The following is a 24,030-nucleotide window of genomic DNA, read 5'->3' as shown; positions in this document are numbered from 1 at the left end:
AGCTTTTTGTGTACAAAAGCCTAATAAGATCTGTCATGATACTATTTATTGCTGGATAGCTGGTGGAATAAATACCATAGGATTTTCATTTTTCTCTATGCTTGCCTCACAGGAAATTTCCCTTGATGTTAATAGTGAGAATTACTGGGATATTCAGTTGCCCATTTACTTGGGACCAAATCTAGTCAGCACTGTCTCTTTCCTGTGTTTTATCTTCATAGAATTAGAGTTTCAGTGAATCTGCTGAACAACCACAATGAGGAATTCCAAACAACAGCAGTAAGCGTAGCAAATCCACCTGTTCCTTTATTTATACCCTCTGGGTAAAATGATGAAATATGGATGACTTAGAAACTTTGTGACTTTTAATGCATGTGGATTCAAGAAGCCTGAATTTAATGAATTTTGAGCCCTGTTAGTCACCTTAGGTTTTAGTTGTTTGATTTAAGTCTGTAGTTCTGAAATATTAATTTGCATGTAGTGCCTAAAGATGGCGTTAAACACTGCACCCATGTAAATCCCATTTAAACTTTTTGACTGAGGAAAGTTGTGTTTAAACATGATAGTACTACTAAGGAAGTACATTTATTTAAAAGGAATATATTTATAATAGTATGTGCATTTGCAATGTCTTCTTTGGAGTACTGAATTAATCTTAATTTTGTATTGTCTTGTTGGAATCCCAGTCTAGTTCCTGTTCCCCTGCGGGCAACTGTGACCTGGTAGGTACACCAGTGAATGCCTGCATGTATTTCTTGCAGTGTGTTTGTCAGATGCCCAAAAGTGAGATAAGCATTCTGGGGCGCCAATCTGTTATCTTGCAAATGTTATGTCAGTTTTTTCCTTTCGTGGATGAGAACTCTTTTTCTCCCCTTCTTTTTTATTTTTCTTTTCCTTCCAATCCAAATTAGGTGTTTATTTGTGAACTGAGTTTATCCACATGCTTTAGATGTTTATATCCATCTGGCATAGTATTACTTTAGCAATCAGTTTAATGGAGGGCAATAGTAAAAGCTGTAAGAGAAAATTTCTACATGATTTAACATTGAAAACAAGTTGATTTGGGAGAAAAAAAAAAAAAGAAAAAAACAAGAAACAAAAAAGATTGTAAGAGAGATTTTAATGCATTCAGAACACTTTTTCTTTCCTTTACACATACTGTGTGGTTTCAAGTAAGATGCACCCACTAGTCTTTAATGATGATGTCTTTTCCTTTTAATGCCTAACGGTTTGTTTTTCTTTCTTGTGAGGAAATCCATAGATAAAAGTAGTTGTAGAAACAGGCTCAAATTTTAATATGTTATGTATTATTTTTCACTTGATTTTACAGAGTTTGCTCTTACTTTCACCTAATGTAAGGAGTTACATGCTGCTTTGACCTTTGGAAGTTGATCTTTATCAGAGTTCACATGAAGGGAAAAAGAGCTGCTACCCAAATAAAAGTAGCTTAAATTCTTTAATGAGGTGGTAAGCTTTCAAGGGTAAGGGCCAATAAAAGGTTAAGCAATAAAAAGGTTAAGCCCAGGCTTCACATCCCATTGGCCAATGTAAGAGGCCTAAGCACCGATCAAAAGGGCTGTGTTAGCTACTTCAGGTGGGCAGAATGCATTCTTGTACCTTGAGGAAAGCATGTAATTTCAGAGATGGGTAATGTTGAAGGTGCTGTATCTACAGTTAGTTTTTCTTCACTGGCTAGCTTGAAATGGCTGTGCATTGAATGTACTGACATCAGATATCTGACATCTGACAGGCGCTTGGAATTTTCATTCTGATGCAGGGAAACTCTCCTGCACTTGATGCGGGAAGGCTTTTCTGTTGCTCTCTGTTCTGAAGCCAGGATCTTACAGTTGAGTGTTCCTGTATCCATCTTCTACATGCATGGTTTCTTCAGAAATATTACCTAAGTGCTGTCTAGAAGCTATATTTAGGCTTAGGACAGATGTTACTATGTTTGAAACAGTACACAACTACAGATGACCAAATGTCTTAGTTTACAGCTTTGATCAGTGTGAATGAGTGTCCTGCTACAGGTGAGCTGGTACAAAAGAAACTTCAGCTTATGAAATTGGTGGCTGGTGAGACCTTTACGAGTGGGAAGTGTCCAAAAAGACCTTCTGGTGGAGTTCGATGGTGTTCTCATACATTCCAGAGCTCAGACAATTAAAAGGATATCTTCAGAGTATTGTCTCCTACTCTTTATCTCATGGACTAGGAAGAGTTTGCCGAATACTTTATAGAAGAACAAATCCTAAGTGATGGAAGGAGTGTTGGTTTATTTCCTACCTTTTAAAGCAGGAAAAGTCCCATTAGACTAAGTAGCATTTATTTGCTTCTTTTTGTACTCAGATAATAATTTTGTGGATTTTATTTGAAACTCTTTGTTGTCTTTTAAACATTGGGAAATGTCTTATTAGTAATAGAACAGGAATATCTCTTGTTCTAGCTGGGTGTCGATTTATTCTTCACCTTTCAGCATCCTAGTTAATTATTGAGCAACAGGATCTAAAAGTCCAGCACAGCAGGATTTTATACTTTGATCAGCTCAAAACCATAGACATCTTAGGAACCACTGTATTAAAAAAAAAAAAAGTATTGGAAAGATTGAAGTGTGCTAACTTGTTTAGTTTCCTCTGCATACATGAAAATAAGGGAAGAATTCTTGTCTTAATGTATTATTGCAGAAACTAATTCCATGCTTTCTGCACTGAAGTATTTGAAGATGTTTGTATTACAAGTTAAAAACACAGAGGGAATGCTACATGAAAGAAATGCACTGGTTTGACAGGCTGAAATGGAGGAAGAGAATATGTGCAAATTCAGAAGTAATAAATAACATTCTTTACTGTGCCCTGACCAATAGGTCAGTAGCAAGGATGCCACTCTGGCTGCTGCACTTGGAATACTGAGGAGGGTCTTCTTGTCTCATCATTGGTTCCTCCAACATTTTAGACAACTGAAACACAGCAAAAAAATAATATGTATGTACTGTAGATTCAAGAATGGTGTAATCAGAAACTCCTATAAACCAGTCCTTACATAGGAAAGCATTTTGACATTCTGCTAAATTGAAAATAAAACTCAAATTGTTAGCAGTGTGAGAAAAGCCAGTATTAGGAACACTAGAAAATGAAATGAATTTTAAGTGTGGTATGAGGTTTTAATTGGAGAGGCATGTATAGTGACATTGATTTACATTACTAATGCATAAGCATTCGTCCTAGTATGCTATTTTACCTTTTGGGTGGTAAAACATTTAGATCCTTTTGTATCACATTTCATTTCAGTTTTTGTAAACCTGAGTAACTCAATTATTTGACTTGATTGAAAATTAATTAGAAGTTATACTCGATAAATAATTTAGGGTAGCTGCGAAGTGTATTACTGAATAATTAAATTTAAGATAAAGGTATGGTCTGGACTGAAGTTGTCGAGACACTTGCACTCCTTTTCTAAAAATGACATAGAATTTCCCATCTGGATTTGAAGGCTGGAGAATCTCTCCTATGAAGAAAGTCTGAGGGAACTGGGCTTGCATAGCCAGGAAAAGATCAGGCTCTGGGGAGATCTTATTGTGACCTTCCAGTACTTGAAGGGAATATGTAAACAGGAGAGGGAACAGCTGTTTACAGGGGTGGACAGTGATAGGACTAGGGGGAATGGTTTTAAACTGAGACCGGGGAGGGTTATTTTAGATATTAGGAGAAATTTTTCACACAGAGGGTGGTGATGCACTGGAACAGGTTGCCCAAGGAGGTTGTGGGTGCCTCATCCCTGGAGGCATTCAAGGCCAGGCTGGATGTGGCTCTGGGCAGCCTGGTCTGGTGGTTTGCAACCCTGCATGCAGCATTGGGGTTGAAACTGGATGATCATTGTGGTCCTTTTCAACCCGGACCATTCTATGATTATATGATCTGATTGAAATTCCAGAGTATCAATTCCCATCAAATTGAAAAAGATTAATTTTTTTTTTTTTAGAAACTGTTTGTGAAATGTTTTTGCTTCTGTTTTTACAAAAATAGGTAGTGATGCATGTATAGCATGCATCTCTAACATATCTGTTTGGTTTTTTTTGTTTGTTTGTTTGCTTTTTGGCTTTTACGAAAAATGCAGGGTTTGAAATACCTTTTTATTGATATCTTAATTGTGTTCTGTCAATGAATCCTCATTCAAAAGTAGTTATGTTGGATTTTACTTCCTTCTATGGTATCACAGTGTATGTATTAGTTGAGTTATCTCTTTTGGCTTTGGATTTGTTCAACACAGAAATATGAATGTCTTGCATAGTGTTTTACTTTTCTAATTGCACATCTGTTGTGTAAATTGATTATTTTGAAGGTGCACCTCAATTACACACATTAGCAGGCACTGAACAGGAGCCCGTAAATTGACGAGATGTTAATGTGAGGATTGTTTGAGTGTAACTTTATGTGGACTGTGCCTTTACTTTTCTTCTTGCTGTTGAAGTGGATAATATTGTAACATTACTCCTCTTCCTCCTCCTGCTCTCTTTTCTGTTCTGTAGAGCTTAGAATTTGCTGGGAGCTTACTTCTTTTCTAAATTCCTGAAGTTAGGAGACAATCAAGTGACCTTCATAGAAGGAACTGGGGCTGTGTAGTCTGGGGAAGTGGAAGCTGAAGGGAGACCTTATTGCTGTCTTCCAATAACTGAAAGTTGCTTACAGGGAGGGCATAGCTGGTCTCTTCTGTGACAGGAGATGGGATGAGGGGAAATGACCTCAAGTTGCACCAGGGTAAGCTTAGGTTGGATATTACAAAACACTTCCTTACAGAAATGATTGTTAAGCACTGGAATAGGCTCCCCAGGGAGATGCTTGAATCACCAACCCTGGATGTGTTTAAAAACTGTTTGGATGTGGTGCTCAGGGACATGATTTAGCAGGGTTGTTAAAGTTAGGGTAGCATGGTTAGGTCAGGGTTGGACCCAATGTTCTTCAAGGTCTTTTCCAACCTGAACAATTCAATGATTCTATGACCACTCTTAATCAGTAAAAGCAGTAGCTACTGATAAGCTGAATTGAGCCTAAGGAATCTGAAATATTTTAAACTGCATCCATACTAGATACAGCATCCCAACATCTGTGCCTAGATCTGTCCTTAATTTCAATAGGACGAAGCATACAGATGTGCTTGAATAGTTTCCACCTATGATTGATTCTCTTCTAATATCTGTAGATTTAGTGCAGTGCTGATCATGTTGGGTTTTCTTTTTTTATTGTTTTTCTTTCTTTGTATGTGTGAAAAATAAGGATTCTGGTAGTTAATAGCTTTGTAAATAATCTTAAGATTCTTGAAAGCAATTTGAGATTAAATACAGTTTATAGTGATATTAATAGAAGCAAGTTAAAATAATTGTTTTTTAATGATGCCTTGATTATGGATTACCATAACAGGAAAAGGAAGGTAAAATAATGAGAAGTTGAAATAGTGACTTTGTTTTTGCAGGTTCTTTCATGTTGGTGAATACATCTGGGAGATACGCAGGACAGAAAGCTCACCTCCTGATGCCCCATCTAAAAGAAAATGATACGCATTGTATTGATTTCCACTATTACATTTCAAGCAAGAGTGGATCTAGCCCTGGCACTTTGAATGTGTATGTGAAAGTTAATGATGGGCCTATCGGTAACCCAGTCTGGAACACATCTACTACTGGTACTTGGAACAGAGCAGAGCTTGCCATCAGTACTTTCTGGCCGCATTTTTATCAGGTATGTTTCATTTTTTTATGAAATTGTGTTTCTCATAGTCAGCACCTGGTTCTAAATTATCATTTTGACTTTAAAATCAAAGTATGTTTCAATATGTTTTATTGATCTTTATTTTGACTACATTTTTTTGTGTAGATGATAAGTGTTTTTACATGTATATAGCTGCATTTAAATGTTTACATATATTTATAGAAATATGTGCTCATAAACACACACACACTTCATATGTATGTAAGTATGGCAGATGTGAGCCCAAAGTTATGAGTGTGTGCATACATATATCAGTAAGCAAGATAAGTGATGGTAATTAGTTAGGATGCATAGAAATTGTGGGATAGTGATGTAAACAGTATGAAATAAGGCAAGAATATTGTCTTATTTTCAGCTGGGACTTAATTCTTCAATGCCTGTTATGATGCTGTGTTTTGCTTATAAGACAAAAACAATGTTGATAACACACCAGTTCTTATAGCTGCTGCTCAGCAATGTTGTACAGAACCAAAACCATTCACAGTGAAGGACACAAGAAGCTGGGAACAGAATTAGGACTGACTTAAACTGGCCATGGGGATGACATACCATATGACATCATGCAGGAGTTTTGAAGGGGATGGAAGTTCATCTAATTCTCTTCTACTTCTCAGGTGCTAGCTGGGTGTTGGTCTGGGGTGGCGAGCAGTTGTTTGTGTATCATTTGTTATATACATTCATATATATCTATACACTTGTCATAATTATTATCCACTTCCTTTTCTCTACTTTGATAAATAGTTTTATCTCAACCTACAAGTTCTACTTTATTTTTTTTCTTTTTGATTCTCTCCACCAACACAGGGAAGGAGAAGGAGTGTGCAATCAATCATGTGGTGCTTAGCCACCTGCCAGCTTAAATGGCAACAAATGTAGAGGAAGTAATCACACTGAAACAATCAAGAATTTCTTCTATTGATTCCAGTCGATCACTTTAATTTCTCAATAATAAATTCAGTAATTCTTTCAGTTCATTAAGGATGCTGGAATTGAATGTCAATAGATTTTACTGCATTAGGGTCTTTAGGTTTGATTTAGATGATGAATACTTGTTGACCAGTTCAGTCATAAATAGAAGAACAGCTACCAAAGGAATGTGCTTCTGATTATGTCTTAAAGATTTAGTGCCAGTTTCTTTAAAAGTGCTGCTATTCTGTATTTAAATTTACAGATTATATAGTTATTTATTGTCTTGTACAGCAGTTCAACAGTTTTTCTTGTTCCCATGAAAAGAAAGTCTACATCTACTTGAACAAGTAATGCGCCTTAATGGAAGGAGACCAAAGCTGTTGCTCAGGCTCCTATCATTTTTACTTGCACTGTGCTTGGTTCCCCTGGGCTGACATTTTTCACTAACCTTTTGAAGCTTTCATGAGGAAGGCTATCTCAAAGATGGGGATCCTTTAACTGCGGGCATCTCTAGGAAATGCGGTGATGTCATTCCACAGTGTATTTGTGTGTTATGCAGAAAGTGACAGCATTTTGATTCCTACATCAGTATCCTGACCACTATTATCAGATATGGTAGAGCATTGTTTCTGTTTCTGCATGTGCCAGGAGTGACCAGGTATTGATTCTTGAATGAGATCCAGGGTAGGCTTATGGACATCTCAGCAAGCTTCATGGGAAGAATTCATGGTGTGAATCACCTAAAATTGGCCATTGATTCAGTGGAGGATACTGGCACCTCTTCCAGAAGAGCAGGCTTATTAGGAAAGTTTAGATTCTCCTAAGCATTTCAGGAGAATCTGCATACCTCATGCTCTAGGGAGGCATCTTAACCACAGAATCCAGGCTTGGTTTAGCCATACTTCTACCTCTGACAAGGTGAAAGGGCACCTTTCTGCAAAGTTGTGTGCCACATGTTATCAATTTCATGCTAGTGTTGGGAATCCCCTCCAGTGATACCAAAGAGCCTTTCTACCTTGACTGTAACAATGAGCCTCAATGGGCAATAGAAGAGTAGAGCATTCCACATAGAATTTCCTGGCTGATATAGGTTATGACTCTGGGTGCTTTGTAACAGGACATCTACCGGAGGTATTTATGAGCTTTCTGGGTTGTCCAGGAGAGTTAATATGGTGTGTATACATTTTGCAGACATTGGATGAACATGTGATTGTGTTGTTTATGCCTTTGTCTGGACCAGGTTGTCCACAACGGAGTTTGGGGTGAGTTAAGGGAGAAACTTAAGATTTAATTCTTTCTGAAAAGAGTCTGGTTTGGATGCAGCAGAACTGCTCTGTGAACCAACAGGCAGTGAAGATGAGGGATGCATTTCAGAGCCTCACTAAAGCTCTGAAACAAACTAGTAATGTGTGCAGGAGAATTTTAACAGAAGCAGCCCAGATTCTTGACAAGTAAATTTAAGCTAAATTAAAATTCTGATAAATATACTGCAAGTTGAGAGAGTTTAAAATCTATTGTTGGCAATAATAATAATCTGCATCGGTTTTCTAATGGTATGACACATCTAACTGATATCTTAGGAATATGGATATTTGGCCACTGAAACAGAAAGATAACTTTGCTAGTTCACATTCTTTCAAGACCTGAACCCTGGACTGTTCAGCTTTATTCATAGGTGAACCCTGATACTGTGGTTTAGGAAATTACTATGCATCACCTCATATAAAAGAGACACCTAGATATTTTGACACAATCTACCCTTCATTCACTGAGGACTAAATTAAGTCATTTTCTTTGCATTTACAGCATAAATTGTGGAATTACTCCTGCTTAAGAATTGCAATTTAGTTGATGTGCCAAAATGTCTATAGCATTATCTGTGGAGGTCCAAGGAATCAGTTTAAAATAGTATAGCTTCACTGTTTTTGTTGTAGATGAATTAATTTATTCTTGAGGAAGCTCTCTCTCCATTTTCAGATTTTATGATCATTGCCAATTTGCTTGCCTCTGTTCTCTTAGAAATCTCTACTGCATTTTTCTTACTGATATAGTGATGTAATTTCTCTTCATTTCTCATGGAATCCTAGAGTTACAGAGCATCCTGAGTTGGAAGGGGCCCATAATACTCATCCAGTACAGCTCCTGGCTCCACACAGACCACACAAAATTCAAACCCTATGTCTGATAGCAGTGTCCAGTTCTCCTTGAACTCTGGCACTTGGTCCCATGATCACTGGGCAGCCTGTTCCATGCCCACCGCCCTCTGGTGCATCACCTGTCCCAACCCCCAGCTGCCCTTCCCTCCCCTGACACAGCTCCATGCCTTTCCCCTTGGGCCCTGTCGCTGTGACAGGGAGCAGAGCTCAGTGCTGCCCCTTTGCTCCCTGTGAGGAGTTGCAGCTGCCATCAGTCCTCCCCTCAGCATCTCTGCTCTGAGCAAACCCAGGGACCTCAGTCACTCCTCATACATGTTGTTCTCTAGACCCTTCACAATCTTTGTAGTGCTGCTTTGGACACTCTGCTATAGTTTTATGACCTTCTTATTGTATGAGGCCAAAACTGTGCTCAGTGCTGGAGGTGAGGCTGCACAGAGAAGAACAGAACAGCCAGTCTCTTCCGCTCAGTGGCAGCGGCCCTTCTGGCTGCCAGGGCACACTGCTGACATACGTTTAACTTGCTGTCAGCCATAAACCTCACATCTCTCTCCAAAGGACAGCTCTCCAGCCTCTCATCTTCAGTCTGTACATGTATCTAGGGTTTCCCCATACCAGGTGCAGAGTGCACTCCTGCACTATTTTAATCTGTTTGCAGGCTATTTCCTCTTCATGGAGTCTATTCTGGGGATAGGCAAGAGAAGAAGAAGCTGGGAGAGGGGACAGAGGAAGCAGAGGACCCACCTGAGAGGTGTCCTGAAACAGTTTTGTTTTGTGAGCTCTTACTCTTTTGAATAATAAAAAAAAAATCCTAGCTCTTCTGTCACAAACTCTTGTCTTTTTCCTATAATATCCAAAAGCTCCAGAACTTTCTATCATGCTTTATAAGAGGCTGGGTGACGTAACTGAACAAATGAGAAGTCTTCTGATAATGTTATTTAAGGAATGATAAGGGCCTTTTTAACTTCTCACACATGAAGGCTGGTGGTTTCCTGAAAGTAGTGTTCAGGAAAAGGCTCTGCTTTACCAGATGAATGGAGAAAGCAATGCAGTGGTCTGATTTGCTCTTTTGTGTTTTAAGTTGCATATTCAAGTAGGCATCTGCATATCTTGTGAATGCACTATAATTCCGTTCCATTAATAGGGTACCCTACAAGGTACTTAGCTGCAGATGAAACCAAGATGTACTACAGACAAACTGTATGATAACATTCCACAGCTGTGATATTTATATAACCCGGGATGCATGAAAACAGTGGTGTTAGTCTGTTTTGCTACTGATTCGTGAAGACTGTAGGCAAAATAACTCCCACTAATGGCAACTGAGTAGAAATTAAATCCTGTAGTGTGGAGTGAATTTTAATCCAGTGTCTAAAGATTTATTTCTTTAAACCACATATTAACACACATGCAAAGCATTCAAAAGATTTAATGGTTAAGTGTTTTATTACTGTAGCACCAGTTATCCAAGCTGCCTAATACCTTTCATGTTGAGTTTTCATTTAGAACTGACTCTTTAGGAGTACAGTTTCTGAACAAAGTAATTAATTTCTCTCAGCATACTCTTTTCTTTTTACTAGGTAATTATTTGTGTAGGTCTCACCCCATATGAATGCTGTGCGACATATATAAATCACTATGATAACCTGCATGTAACAACAGTAACTGTAGTCTAATTACTGCATATTTAAACTTAAATTGTGAAGTATTCTGTTGATTAAGACACATTTAATTCCATAATTAATGGTCTTCCAAGTGCTACTGTTATCAACTGTCTTTGACTTTAGGGTATGTCTATACTACATTCTAGCTACTGATTACAGTATAGTTGCAGTAACACAGGTTTACAGTGCCAAACACCTTCTGAGGGTCAGAGATAATCAGCACAGCTTGTTCTTTTCTGCTGTGGCTCTGTGTCCCTGAGTTACTTGTTTCAAAGTAGCTTAGGTATTTCTGCATTATTTTTGTGCGTTACAGTTTATCATGCCATTGGAGATGGTCTGCATACTAAAAAAGGCTCTGCATGACCACTTTCACCCTCCTCTGTATTTGAACAGAACGTACACAGAAAAAAAGGAAAAAAAAAAAAAAAAAAAAAAAAAAGAAAATGAGAGAATTAAATGTTGTGTAGATTTCTGTGAGAAGCAGTGAGCTTGTCTTTAGGTCTTGGAGACCAGCCTCAGTAGCTTGAGAGGCATCTAAATTGATGCTTTAAAAGAGATAAAGTGAGATTAAAGTGAATGCTGAAAACACTGTTCCTCTAATTTGGACAGGAGATGTTATCATTTTTGTCTCAGTGTTTTGATTTTATTTATTTTTTTTAATGTTGATTTCAGGGTTGTGTTCTCTCTCTCTTTTTTTTTTTTTTTTTCTTTTTTCTGTTTTCTCCAGGTTATATAATGGTTCTCAGACAAGTTTGTAGTTTTTGCAATCTATTTTACATTTGTTATAATGTTTCCAGTTTTAAAACTTTACAGCATGGGAAATGCTGCTACTGAGTAGCGTCTGATGAGAAGCTTTTGTTTCCAATTTCTAACCCTGCAAGCAAGCAATTTGGCACAGCACTGTTACAAGTTACATACTACCCCCTTGTCACTTTTTATATTTTGAATTATTTCCTTTGTAATCTGCTTGGGGTCAGTGATGTCTGCTCTGAGCTGAAACAAAGCTTGATTTTAAAAATAAAGCACAACAAATCCTGCAGTTTTTTAAATCCAGAGTTGGAACTGAAAAGGATTAAAAATAATTTCTACTGGAGTATGCTACTCTGTCTGCTTGTGCACCTTCTTTAAATATAGTTTTCTCTGAAGCTGGCATGAATAGATGTAAGCACCTGGTATTAATTCCTGATTTTTTTTCTCAGTGAAGACACAATGGAGTTGCAGGGTATCACTTCACATTAAGATGAGATTTACCCTTTACCAGTCTGACACTTTCCTGTGTAAATTGGGTGTTTAGGGAATAAGAAACAGTAGATCCAACTTGCTTTTTCAAATCTGGACTTAAACATTCATTTCCTTCAGAATCTGTTTTACACAGGCTGTACTTGGAGTTTGGTTTATGCAATATACTTCAGCTACCAGCTAGGACAATGAGTGGAACTCTTTTGAGCAGTGAAGGTTGTGCTCAGATTCTTATTTGTTGTGTGCTCTACATTAAACTCCATGCTTATGGTTTCTGAACTGCACTTTAAACTCAAGCTTGGAAATACACATTGCCTTTTGAATGGCTACTGGTCAAAAATCTTCACTTAGTTGTGTGATTTAGGAGTGCATTTATTTTGAGAAAGATGTGTGAGGGTAGGTCACATATCTAAACTGAAAAAAACCCAGTAATATATAAATGTCCAAGTAAGCAGATGTGTTCTTGTTTACATTTAAACAAAGGTCAAGTGTTTTCTCCCATCCCTTGTTCCTAAACCAAGAAAGATGTGTCTTCAACAGGAAAATATTCAACCACGTCTGATTTAAAAACAAAGCAAGAGGAGCATGAAGTAAACCTGATAATTTGGAGCTCAGTTTCCACTGCTGTTCACCTTGTAGAGGTTTCTTTGGACTCTCAGGTTGGCAGCACAACCTAGGTGTTGTTTAATGTGCTGAAGTGCTCATTTGAGTGTTGGACAGTAGTTGTGTAGGAATGATAGATGGAAACTGCACACAGCATGCAATAAATTCCTAACCTATGAGGCTTAACTATGTTCTAGGTGTGGCAGTGCTGCTAAGAGCCTGAGTAAATAAGCTCTGACAGGTTTTTGTGGATTCTGGAAAGGACAAAGTCAGAAATGTCCCTTAATGCAGCTTTGAAGAGTCAGGAAGAATAGGGGCGGTCCTAGGACAGGACCCAAAGGGGAGAAGTGCTCAGTTTGCAGGGGTTTAAGATGTTGCCACTTCCCGGCACCTTTGTGTAACCACTGGTGTCTGATATGACCAAGGAAAGGAGCAGCTGGGGGTAAAATGAGGCAGACAGTGAAGAGAAGGCAGAGAATGTTGTCAGCAGGGTGGGATGAGTGTTGGAGGAGTCTTGGCCCAGTTCATGGGGAGCAAAAAAGCAGTCTGATAGGAAGCTTTCTCAATACTCCTATTTTCTGTCTTGTTTTTCTTTTTTTTGTAGAGTGCTATTTTTAAGTCATGTGAAGTAGAGAGTATTTACGTTAGGTACAACCCACCTTTCAACTAAAAGCATTGTGATTTTGCAACAACAAAGGCAGGAATTTACAGAGCAAGGTTGTGTGGCAACAAAAACTATTTATTCCTATTGTTCAGGGGAGCTGAGAAGTTATCGCGAGCCACACATTTTCAGCAGTAAGCATTTATGTTGGTGAGCAGCCCCCCCTTCCTTTGTTCATGCACAGAAAGGGGAAGCGGCAGGAACAAGAAGCTAATTTTGCCCTTCATTGAAGCAGGGAGGCTCTGGGACATGCAGCTTTAGGCCACTTCCCTGCTTCCTGCTTGGCAGACCCAGGAGGCCAGGCAGCTCCCAGGCCAGCATCAGCTCAGCTCTTCCTGAGCAGCTGAATGTAGTGTTTTAACCAGTTGTTTCCTGCCAGATAAGGTGATGGAATAATAAGACTCACAAATCAAAGGACTGCCCAGCCTGCTGTTGCTTGGATGTCGCCTTTGTTTTGACTGGAGTCTGTCATATTGCCCGCAGGTGTTGTGGCAGCTGGGAGGAAATGCAAAGTTTGGCTTCTGAAGTAGAAATGTGAAATTCTACAAAACACACAGCTTTCAAGTATGAAATGTTAGAGAAAGCTTGGCGTGAAGTAAGATGTGAAGTTTTATTTCTAAGAGAAATAATTAGGGAAACTGATCCAGATCTGTGAATTGTCGCATAATCATTTAGGTTGGAAAAGACCTCTAGGATCATCAAATCCTGACAGCCCTGTAAGCTTTTTAGAGGAAAAACAAGTTACCAGAAATGTTTCTAGGTCCAGACCTGAGCATTCCCATGCAGTGTGCAGTAACCTTACAGGGAGATTGCAGACCTGTGTCATCTGAAGAATCAAATGTGTTTTTGTAATGTAAGTGGGAACATACTAGCTTGAGCAAACACTGTGGTTCATAATCTTAACTTATTTATATTAATGAAACTGTACTGGATTTAGATACAGAATTTGATAGAATTTCATAGCCTATGAGCAGACAGTAAATTCTCTTACTGTACTTCCAGTGTGTGTCACGTTTTTGGATATATGAAGGGAAAGGCACATCAGTGATGTCTGTTTGGCTATAGTATATCACTGCTGGCTATAGTGTCCCTTTCTATTTAATAATAAATGTGTATTTTCTGTCAAAAAAGACTGAAATATATGGTCAGGTAAGTTGATGTCAGCTTGAATATTGCAAATAATGGACACCTGATTAAACCGACTATATTTCAACTTGTAGAACTTTTCTTTGGAACTTGCTCTCCTAAGTGACAACATTTGTAATTTAATAGCACATCCAGTTGGCAGTTTCTGGATACATTGCTTGGCTTATTTGTGACAATGGTATTTTTGGTATATTGTCTAGAGATACTGCAGAATATTTTAGATCACTCATTGAATCTTTCTCTGTTGCCGTAAGTATATTCTAATTTAGTTATTTTGAGGTTGTAGTCTCTGCCAGTAAGCTCATAGAACTGGCTTATGGTCAGGGTCTGTACATACCTGTGAGTATATAGTGATAAGGAAGTATTTGAAACCTATTGGAAAATTTGTGGCTGAACTCTCCAGTTATGGATTACAGAAATTTTTTTGAGGTTTTCTATTTCAGTATTTGATTTTGTTGGAAGTCAGAACACTCCTTGTAAAAGGCTCTCTTATGCAGATATTTTCTGAAATTAGTTAAATCCTCATTATATGGCAGTAATAATTTTAGCAGAAAACTTAATGATTTGGCTGACTGCTTCGAAGTTGTGCATATGCAGGTGTGTCTCCAGTACTTCTCTACATTTTAGCGCATCTGAAAATGAAGAGCCTGATAAAAACATTCTCTTTGTAGTGTTGGTACTATGGATCAGGTAGACCTTTCATGTGGCTTTGCGCAGATCTCCTTGCAGTGATGTTCTCCAAAAGAAACATTAAAGAAAAGAGACTTGTGAGATCGATTTCAGTCAAAATAGCACTTAGAGTTTTTGTTTTTTCTTTTTAACAGTTGAAACTCAAAGCAGCTAGAGAATACAGGAGAGAAATCAGAGAAATTGGGTTTGTTCAGGCTGCTCTTTACCTCCACACTTGGATTCAGTTTGCTCAGTGGCTTTCTTAGTGGCATCATATTTCTCCAGGAAATTTTCCACTATTTCTGAGACCAAACTGTCTACTCACTGTTCTTCACTGAACCTGACCACTCTGCTGCTGTACGTGGGCAGTATCAGCTATGAGTGGCATCAGAGTGCCTTCAGGCATTTAGAAATCCATGAACTGGGGTTTGTGATTGAGCAATCTTTGTCTTGAAAAACTTGTTTCTGCAAAAAATTGTTTGGTGGATTTTGAACTTTCTTCATGGCTGTTTCATGTTTTCCTCTTGCTGTCAGGTTCACCTGGGGGCAGTGTTAGCACTGCAAGTTGAAATTTTTGTGTGGACAGGAGACAGAAATAGAAGGAAAATTAGATATTTTTCTTGTCAGCTTTGTGGAGTTAAAGCTATATTTATGGCAATTTTACTCCAATGATATTGAAGAGAAATGGATGAAATTTAGGAAGAATACTGTGATATTTGGGGCAAAAGAGTAGGACTGGTGGCCACCAATGAAGAAATGAGAAAGGTGAAGAATGGTGAGAGGTGAAAAAGTATTTACGTATCTCAGGGTCTGTGTCAAAGTCAATATTGGTCTTCTACCGGTGTTTATTCAGCAATGGAAAACTTTGATTTAATATTAGGGTGCTGTATGTTATCCTTACTACATGCTTGTGTTTGGTATCATTCTCTTTCTGCCGAAAGAAGTATTCCTAAGGGTATAGTATAGTGTCCGTCTGCATCTATTCCAAGATCAAGTGTAGCATAAATGTGGAAAGTTGCTTCTAAATTTCACCTTCTTCACGAGCTGACTTTGAGCATGAGCTTCTTTTCCATTGCTTTGGAAATGTACCTGCTGATGTTACTGGCGTATTTTCTTCTATTCCTTTTAAACATTCTTAGGTTATTAAAAGTAGGGTTGCCAAAATTTGGAGATGTTTACTTCTGAGTGTGCTTAATCCAAATAACAAGAACACTCCATTTATTTTGTGATCTATTTATAGCCATTAAACAAACAATGGCATATGGATCTGCTTTTCTTTAATTCACGGTGTTTGTTAGAAGATTAAGAGCATAGAAAATACATTCTTAAAAATGGCTCCGTTTGTATCTGATCCTGTGTAGAGCACTGTATACTGAAGAGTGGTCATTTATTTAGTAAAAGTAGGTCTGTGTTCCACCAATGAAATAATTAAAAACAAATTATTAATTTTAATACTTAAGGAGATTATTAGGTAACTATTTTAGCAGACCAAATGCTAGGAGGAGTTTTTCTCACTGTGAGCCTTGGATAATCACTCTAGCAAATTTCTGAAACAGTATAAACATGAAAAATGTAATTTATTTTCTGTCTCCTTTTAGTAACTCATTTTGAAGTTCTTTTGATTGTTCTTCATTTACAAAGAGCTCTCAAATGTTGAAAGAGTTGACATATTTTTCCATAACAAAGTATTTTTATATTTCCTCTTTTATAAAACTGCTAACAGAAATTCTCTCTTCACTTCTCAGGTTGTTTTTGAAGTGGTAACTTCAGGCCACCCTGGATATGTGGCCATTGATGAAGTGAAAGTTTTAGGACATCCATGTAGTAAGTACCCACTTGCTATTTTTAAATCTTCTAAAATGTATGTGGTACTATCCCTCAGTAAATGTTGAGGAAAAGATATTGAAAATGTCAGAAAACAATGTCACTACTATAAAAATACGCTGTGTGTATGAATTGTTGCTAGCATTTGAGCACTGCACCTTACCAGCTTAGGAGATATATTTTATATACCCTTTCTGCACAGCGTGAACCTGCCTCATCTAGCAATTCCTTCAGACCAAAAATCATCGAGACATGTTAAATGTCTCTCTGTCAACATCAAAAATTAAATGCAGCTACAAGGTGAGGCACTAATGAGAGAGCAAGAGCTGAACTGATGACATGTGACTACTTTTCCAGTTCTTAGAACTCTTTAGTTCTTATCCCACTGGGATAAGGCACTGACCTGCTAGAAGGAAGTTCTGCAAAAATATACCTTAATGTCCTAGTGGACAACAGGTTGGCCATGAGCCAGCACTGTGCCCTTGTGGCCAAGAAGGCCAATGGTATCCTGGGTTACATTAAAAAAAAAACATGGCAAGCAAGTCCAGGGAAATGATCCTGGACTAGGGCACTCTACTCTGCCCTAGTGAGGTCTCATATGGAACACTGTGTCAGCTCCTCTGCTAAAGAAAGATGGGTAACTTCTAGAGGGATTCCTGTGGGGAGCTGCAAAAATGGCTAGGGGCACAAAGCATTTATCTTATGGACGAAAGCTGAGAGACCTGTGACTGTTCAGCCTGGTGGAGAATGCATACAAATATTTAAAGGGCAGAGGTGAAAAGGATGGGGCTAGTATCTTTTCACTGGTGCCCAGTGACAGAACAAAGGCTAGCAGGCACTAGGTTGAACAGTTCCATCATAGGAAACATGAGAAAAAAAATACACCTTACTTCGAGGGTGAAGGAACACTGGAACAGGCTGCCCAGAGTTGATCTAGAGTCTCCTTCTCTGGAGATATTCAAACCCACCCAGATGCTTTCCTGTGTAGCCTACTGTAAGGAGCCTGCTTTGAAGGGGGGTTGGACAAGGTGATTTCCAGAGGTCCCATCCAACTCCAATTCTGTGATTACTAAGAATATGCAATACTTAGTTTCCTTAAGTTCTTTTAGGAGCAATGTTAAAATAAACCTCGTGAATTAAAAGTTGAATATAGTAATCCAGGTGTCTTTAATAAACTGCTTATGGAAACGATCATTTCACATATTTACTATTTGTTAAGTATCACATATTAAGGTCATACAGTGAACTAACTGTAGGTTGTAGTCTCACTGACCAAATGACTAAGTGAGGAATAAGATACCAAATGCTGTATAATTGTTCATTCTCTTTTTATGACATATTGTACTTGTATGCATTCTTTGTGATTTGTAAGTATGATCTGCAATGTAAGATAAAAAGTGGTTCATCAGTTAATACTGGAACACCTCATAAATATCGTTTTAGTGTTAGTGGCAAAAAGACACAGACATTTATTCAAATGTGAAGACAGTTATGCAGAATCAGCAGCTATTATTTCTGAATCACTTAGTTATAATAAACACAGCAGGCTCTCACGTTGTTAGGAAGTTATTTGCACTTCTGCATTCTGAATTTGTATCTTAGGTTTGACTAGTGAAGTATAAAGCAGCACTTTATCAGCACTGTAATTTTTCTGACAGAGTTTTTGAGAGGTTTGATCTGTGAATTCATTATCAAAATCTGCAAGTCCTAAGTTATATCTCATAATGAGTAGAGTTCTTATTCAGTGTTGAAAGGTAGAAACTGTAACAAAACAGTTTATTGATGAAGTAACTAAAATGAAAGATATTAGTTTCAAACTAGTTACACTGTCTGCAAGAAAACAGAAAAAAAAAAAAAAAGAGCATTGGAAATAAACTATTTTGTGTATAAAACCTTGCAGGACTCATAATGACTTTTTTCCTGTATATTGCCAGGAGAAAAAAAAAAAAAAGAAAAAAAAAGAAAAAAAAAGGTACTTTCTAAATGATTAACTTTTAACAAAAATTGAAAAGGGAAAAATACGCTAAAACCATGACATAGTTTCTAGGCAGTTGTCTGGGTAGCGTGAACAAGGGCCAAGTGGAACTTAAGACTGTGTTTAGAACTGGAAGTCATTTGTTTGGTGATTGGTTGGTTGGTTTGTGTGCGTGTATTTAAAAATCCTAAAGCCCCTTTCTAATTAGGCCATACCTCGTAGGCCATTTTATCAGTGTTTGCGAAGATTGAGGAAAAAACAAGTATGGTAGAAAGGTAAAATCAGATGTTTTAAAAAGAGAGAGAAAATTCCTGTGAATTTTACTGAGTAGTCAATCAGTAATAATTTGATAGGTGAAGAAAGTAAGAGTCTGTCTGCCTTGATTCCATTGGGAAATGTTCAAAAAAGAAAAATGCTAGTTCTAGTAACCTTGCCAAAAGGACAGCTGTCATGAAAGCATCTCCTCCTGTAATGGATATTAATTTGGGCTATTTTCTTCCATCATCTGCTTCTTATACTGCCTTATGCTGGTCATTAAATAATTTGTTTTCTTGATTTCTGGTTGCTGGTTATTTGTATACTTCTCAAATCTGTAGTTTCTCCCAGCGATGAGCTCTTCTAAGAGAATGTCATCAACATTTTAAACAGTTGTGATGCTCTGCTAGAAAGCAGTTGCTTACTTTTGTAGTTTATTCTAATATTAGCTGTTCCGTGACTGAGAGCAATGTTCAGAGCATGGCTTATCTGGTTGTATAGATAGTGCAAAAATTCTCCTTGACTGCAGTAGGATTTGAATTGCTGGGCAACAATGCATTCTCAGGGGTGAGTTTCTGTATCAAATTTCTATGTTTTCCTGTCAAGTTTTTTCTTGTATCTAGTAAAACAGTAACACACATACTCTCTTTGCTTCTGTGGTGGACATGGGTCTTGTAAGAATATAATTTGTTTGGTTAAATGCAGCCGTACTGCTTTCATTTTTGCTAAGGAGTGTTTTCTCTTTCTAAATTAAAGATAAGCATCAGTATGGAGAATGCCTCATGTTCTGTTTTTGTTCTGTGTTGATGAAATTTAATTTTATTTAAGGAACGCAGCTGTAGATGGTGAGACAAGTTATGTTAGCATTTTAGCTGTTTCATGCTACAATTCTAAAGCATCTCCTCTAACTGTACCTGGTTAAAAGGAAAACCTGTTTCCCTGACAACATCTCACAACTTCTTGCTGTTTTGTCTAGTCAGTAGACTATCTAATGTATTTTTATTCAGAACATCAATTTGTTTTCAATACAATCTTCATTAATACAGATTGTTATTGCAAAAGGGATGCTGAGCTAGGATAATTTACAGCAGGAATAATTAAATAGCACCCATCACTTCTGCTTTTTCCCAGACACAAAAAGAATAAAATACTAAAATTAAAACAACCTAAAATATAATTTGTCCTTAGTGATTTGAGCCTTTTAAAATTGAACCATTAAATGTATTCCATGTGTTAATCATAACCATTGCATTTGTGTTGCTTAATTTCAAGCCTTTTTCTTCTTCCAACAGCAAAAACGCCTCATTTCTTGCGTCTTCAGAGTGTGGAAGTCAATGCAGGACAATTTGCTACTTTTCAATGCACTGCCAATGGTAAATTCAGTACAAGTGACAGACTTTGGTTACAGGTAATTTATTATTTCCTAATGCAGTAAGATCTGGAGGAACGAGAGTTCTCCAATCTGTAAAATGTATGAAAAATGATAAAGCCATCTATTTGATTGATTGTAAATTGTATGGTGTCTTTGAAATAATATGTACTTGGTATTGTCTTCTAGAAACAGGTACTGGTTTTGTTACCTATCGAGATCATGAATAAATGCAATATCTCCAAGGAAAGTCACATCACTTTCCTAATGTCTGCTGTAACTGCAACATTACACATTATATTCCTGTCTTGCCTCTGTATCTGTTGAGACTGTATTTTCCACTAAAACTGCACTTTCTTTTCAAATGTAGAGAAGACCAATATGGCAGTCAAATCTGACCTTCTGCTTTACAGTCCCGAAGAATCTTACCTATATTTATTGAGCCTAATGTTCTATTATTCAGTAATGTAACTTCTAGATAGGTGTCAGATTTTGATTTAAAGGCTGTGCTTATCCTTGCGTCAATAAGATCCACCTTCCAGAATCTTCCTTGGTAATGAGGTTCAAATCTAACTGTTGTCTTGCTGCTGTCATTCCAGAGGTGTCTGTTCTCTACTGCAAACAGTAGTTTGCATTTAGATTTAGCATTAGGGGTATACCAACCTTCAGTTCCCTATATTTTACCTCTCTGAAAAACATGTTAGAACTGAGATATTGTCTGCAAGAACAGGAACTGTGTGCGGTATGTGGGGAGGGAGGAGGGGGGTAAGAGAAATGGAAGCAATAACAGGTGGGACATTGATGAGAACTTCTCAATTTTTTGTTGTTTATTTAATTTGATTTTTATTGTTGTTATTATTTTTATTATTATTGTTTGTTTGTTTGTTTTTTCATTGCAGCTTACCTTTCACCCTGCACTTAATACAAAATTTTTTCAAGCAGTTTGGAAATGATTTAGATCTGTGGGGCAGGTTAAAAAGCTTGGTAGTTTCAGGAAAACTAGCACACTATTAAGTACATACACTTGAAAAGCGAAACTACTTGTTTGTCTGTATATGCATGATGAACTGTTCAGTCTATACAGGAAGAGCCCAATGAAAATGCAGTGGAAATCTGTGTTTGTATTTGGTTTTGCACAGGTATTCTCAACCTCTGTGTTGATACGACTGACGTTTCTCTAACCTTCCAGCCCTTTAAAGACCATATTATAGTGTTGAATTGTTAAATTAGACTCCTGTCTTCCCTAAACCACTGAGCTCTTTTGAGAGCATGATTTTCCAGTCATGAAAAAAGAGTTTAGCACGTATGAGAAAATAATAGGTTGTTATTTTGTCAGTGATAACCTTTCCAGAGCCTTTGAACTTTTTCATAATGTTATTTTGTAAAATTGAAGGTAAAATTTATTATAAGAAAATCCAGATTCCATTCAGTTTTTCCCTGAGTTGCATAGAAGTGTCATTTTCTCTTTAGTTTTTGGGGTTTTTTTTTGAAGTTTAGTTGGTACATAAATTCTTTGTAAGGCTGGAATGCCGTTTCTTTATTTTAGAAACGGTTTCCTTTTAGATTTTATTTAGTATAAAATCATTCTTTTGAACAACCATAGTGATTCTGGGATATCTTTACTGAGTTTAGTTAAGCGATTCCTTTCTTATACATGGTTAGAAGAAGATTTTTTTTCCTCCATTTAAAAGATAAGAAAGTAGTGACAATCAGCCAACTCCTTTTCCAATAATTTCATATTCCTGTGGCCCCAGTGTTTATTTAGCCTGCCCATGTAGCCGTAGCTCCCTCTAGTAACCTGTCCAAGATTGTGCAGATTCCAGGTATATCATTGTGTGAGAACAGTTTAAAAGTTGTCAAGATCTCCTGGCTTGTGTAGATTTATTTTTATGCTTGTTTGCCAGTTTCCACAGATGTCAGCTTAGAGTAAGAGTGGTCAGACAGTTCATTGTGTTGAATACTGCAAATCAAGCCTATGAGATACGCTTCCAAGTGGAATTGGCTGTGTTTTAGTGTAAAAGATCGCCAGACCTGGAGTTCTTCATCTGTCATTTGAAAACATGTGTTTTCATGGTGTGATACTGGGGAATTTTGAATAAGGCTGCTCACTACTCTCATGTCACTGCCATAGGACCAAAAGTACAATGAAGCTATCTATCATAGCTGCCAGAAAACATAGTTTCCTCTATGTTGTATGACTAATTAAATAGACATTAAAAATCTTTTGATTGCTGGTAATAGGAGAACCAATATTCAGTTTTAAAACATCTTAAAAACAGAGGTTCTTATGTACACTACAGCCAGAATAAAAGGAGCTGTTGTGCTGAATTATTTGTCCTGTACTCACGTTTTAGCATTACTGCAGATAGTTTGTGCAACCTCTCTCTGATGCACTTGCATTTGCTTGCTGATAATATTAAGCCCATTGCACCGTAGTTTTGTTGTTTGGTTTCCATAAGTTCAAAAACCCTTTTGGGAAAACCATAAGATAAAAACAACTGTGTGATGATAAAAGGGGCCCTTGATTTTGTCAGGGCCTTCTCAGCATTTCTGCTGTGCAAATCGTGGCACTATTACTGTTGTTTTTGGACATGGCAATTCCAAAATATCAGGAGATAATTTGCTCCCAATAATTTTCCAGTACCTGTTGTTTTTTTTCCAGATTTGTGTTGTTAATCTGAAGGACAGGTAAACTGCCTGTGGAATCACAAGCCCACTGCATTCAGTGACATTTCTGATTGCTTTCAGTGCTGTCAGGTTTTCCTTTTCATTCTTTTATTTCTTTTATATGGTAGCCGCCAGCCTTTATACAGCAGAAGACATCAAGCGTAGTAGGAAATGTGCTTCTGGCAAACAAATAATTTTCTTTTTTCACTCTGATAAATTGTTAGAGGTAGAAGTTCTTTAAAAAAAAAATAAGAATGTAATTGTGACTTGGTTTGTCTCCTTATCTTTGCTGAGTAGTTGTTGCAAACAACATAGATGTTCTTAGTTTAATAATACCAAGGTGTTGAAGCCAGTCATGTTTTATTACCCCCCCACACACCTTTTTTTTCCTGTCTTTCCTTTCAAGCCTACTGTTACTCCCTATGGAACTTTGAAGACTGAAGTATTATAGAAGATTTTGCAATTGAAATTGTGACAGGTTACCACAGATTTTCTGTCCATGTTAGGTCCCTATGTGGGGTCCCTGCAGAGAAGTATCTGGCTGTCCTGGTGGACAAGTTAGTCATGAACTAGTGATGTGCCTTTTGCAGCAAAAAGAACCTTCTGGTCTGTACAGGGGGAGAGTTCAAGGGGGATGTTCTCCTCTTCCTTCTACTGGGGAAGTGTATCTAGAACACTGGGTTCTAGGCTCCCATATACAGGAAAGATATGGACACACTTAAGGATGGCTTAGAAACTGGAAGATCTGGGATAAAGGGAAAGCTGGGATTTCTACAGGTTGGAGGTTGGATGTTAGGGGAAAGTTCTTTACTAGAAGGGTGGTTAGGTCCTGGAACAGGCTGCCCAGTGAGGTTGTGGATGCCCCGTCCTTGAGGTGTTCAAGACCAGGTTGGACGGGGCCCTGGCAACCTTGATCTAGTAAATGTGTATGTTTGGTGGCCCTGCCAGGAAGGGGGGTTGGAACTACATGATCCTTGAGGTCCCTTCCAACCTGGGTAATTCTGTGATTCTGTGAGAAGGTTCAAGGGAAATCTTGGAGGGAGCTAGAGTGATACAGTCAGACTCTGAAACAGGTTGTCCAGTGAGGCTGTGGATGCACCTTCCCTGGAAGTAATCAAGGCCAGGTTGGATAGGGCT

General features: G+C 37.8%; 1 protein-coding gene across 9 annotated transcripts in view; it reads left to right on the top strand.

The window, feature by feature from the left end:
• The window catches only part of PTPRM (protein tyrosine phosphatase receptor type M), a 429,982-nt gene that overhangs the window by 130,636 nt on the left and 275,316 nt on the right, over positions 1 to 24,030 (top strand). For all 9 annotated transcript variants that reach the window (XM_015855337.2, XM_015855345.2, XM_015855344.2 and 6 more), the window contains exons 3-5: positions 5,464 to 5,729; positions 16,549 to 16,627; positions 20,150 to 20,265. In XM_015855337.2, coding sequence (XP_015710823.1) covers positions 5,464 to 5,729; positions 16,549 to 16,627; positions 20,150 to 20,265 — 461 coding nt within the window. The remainder of the gene's footprint in view (positions 1 to 5,463; positions 5,730 to 16,548; positions 16,628 to 20,149; positions 20,266 to 24,030) is intronic.

This window comes from Coturnix japonica, chromosome 2 (assembly GCF_001577835.2).
Source record: "Coturnix japonica isolate 7356 chromosome 2, Coturnix japonica 2.1, whole genome shotgun sequence".
Classification (NCBI taxonomy): Eukaryota; Metazoa; Chordata; class Aves; order Galliformes; family Phasianidae; genus Coturnix; species Coturnix japonica.
The sequence above is the reverse complement of the archived record's forward strand: the minus strand, read 5'-3'. Positions and strand labels throughout refer to the sequence as shown.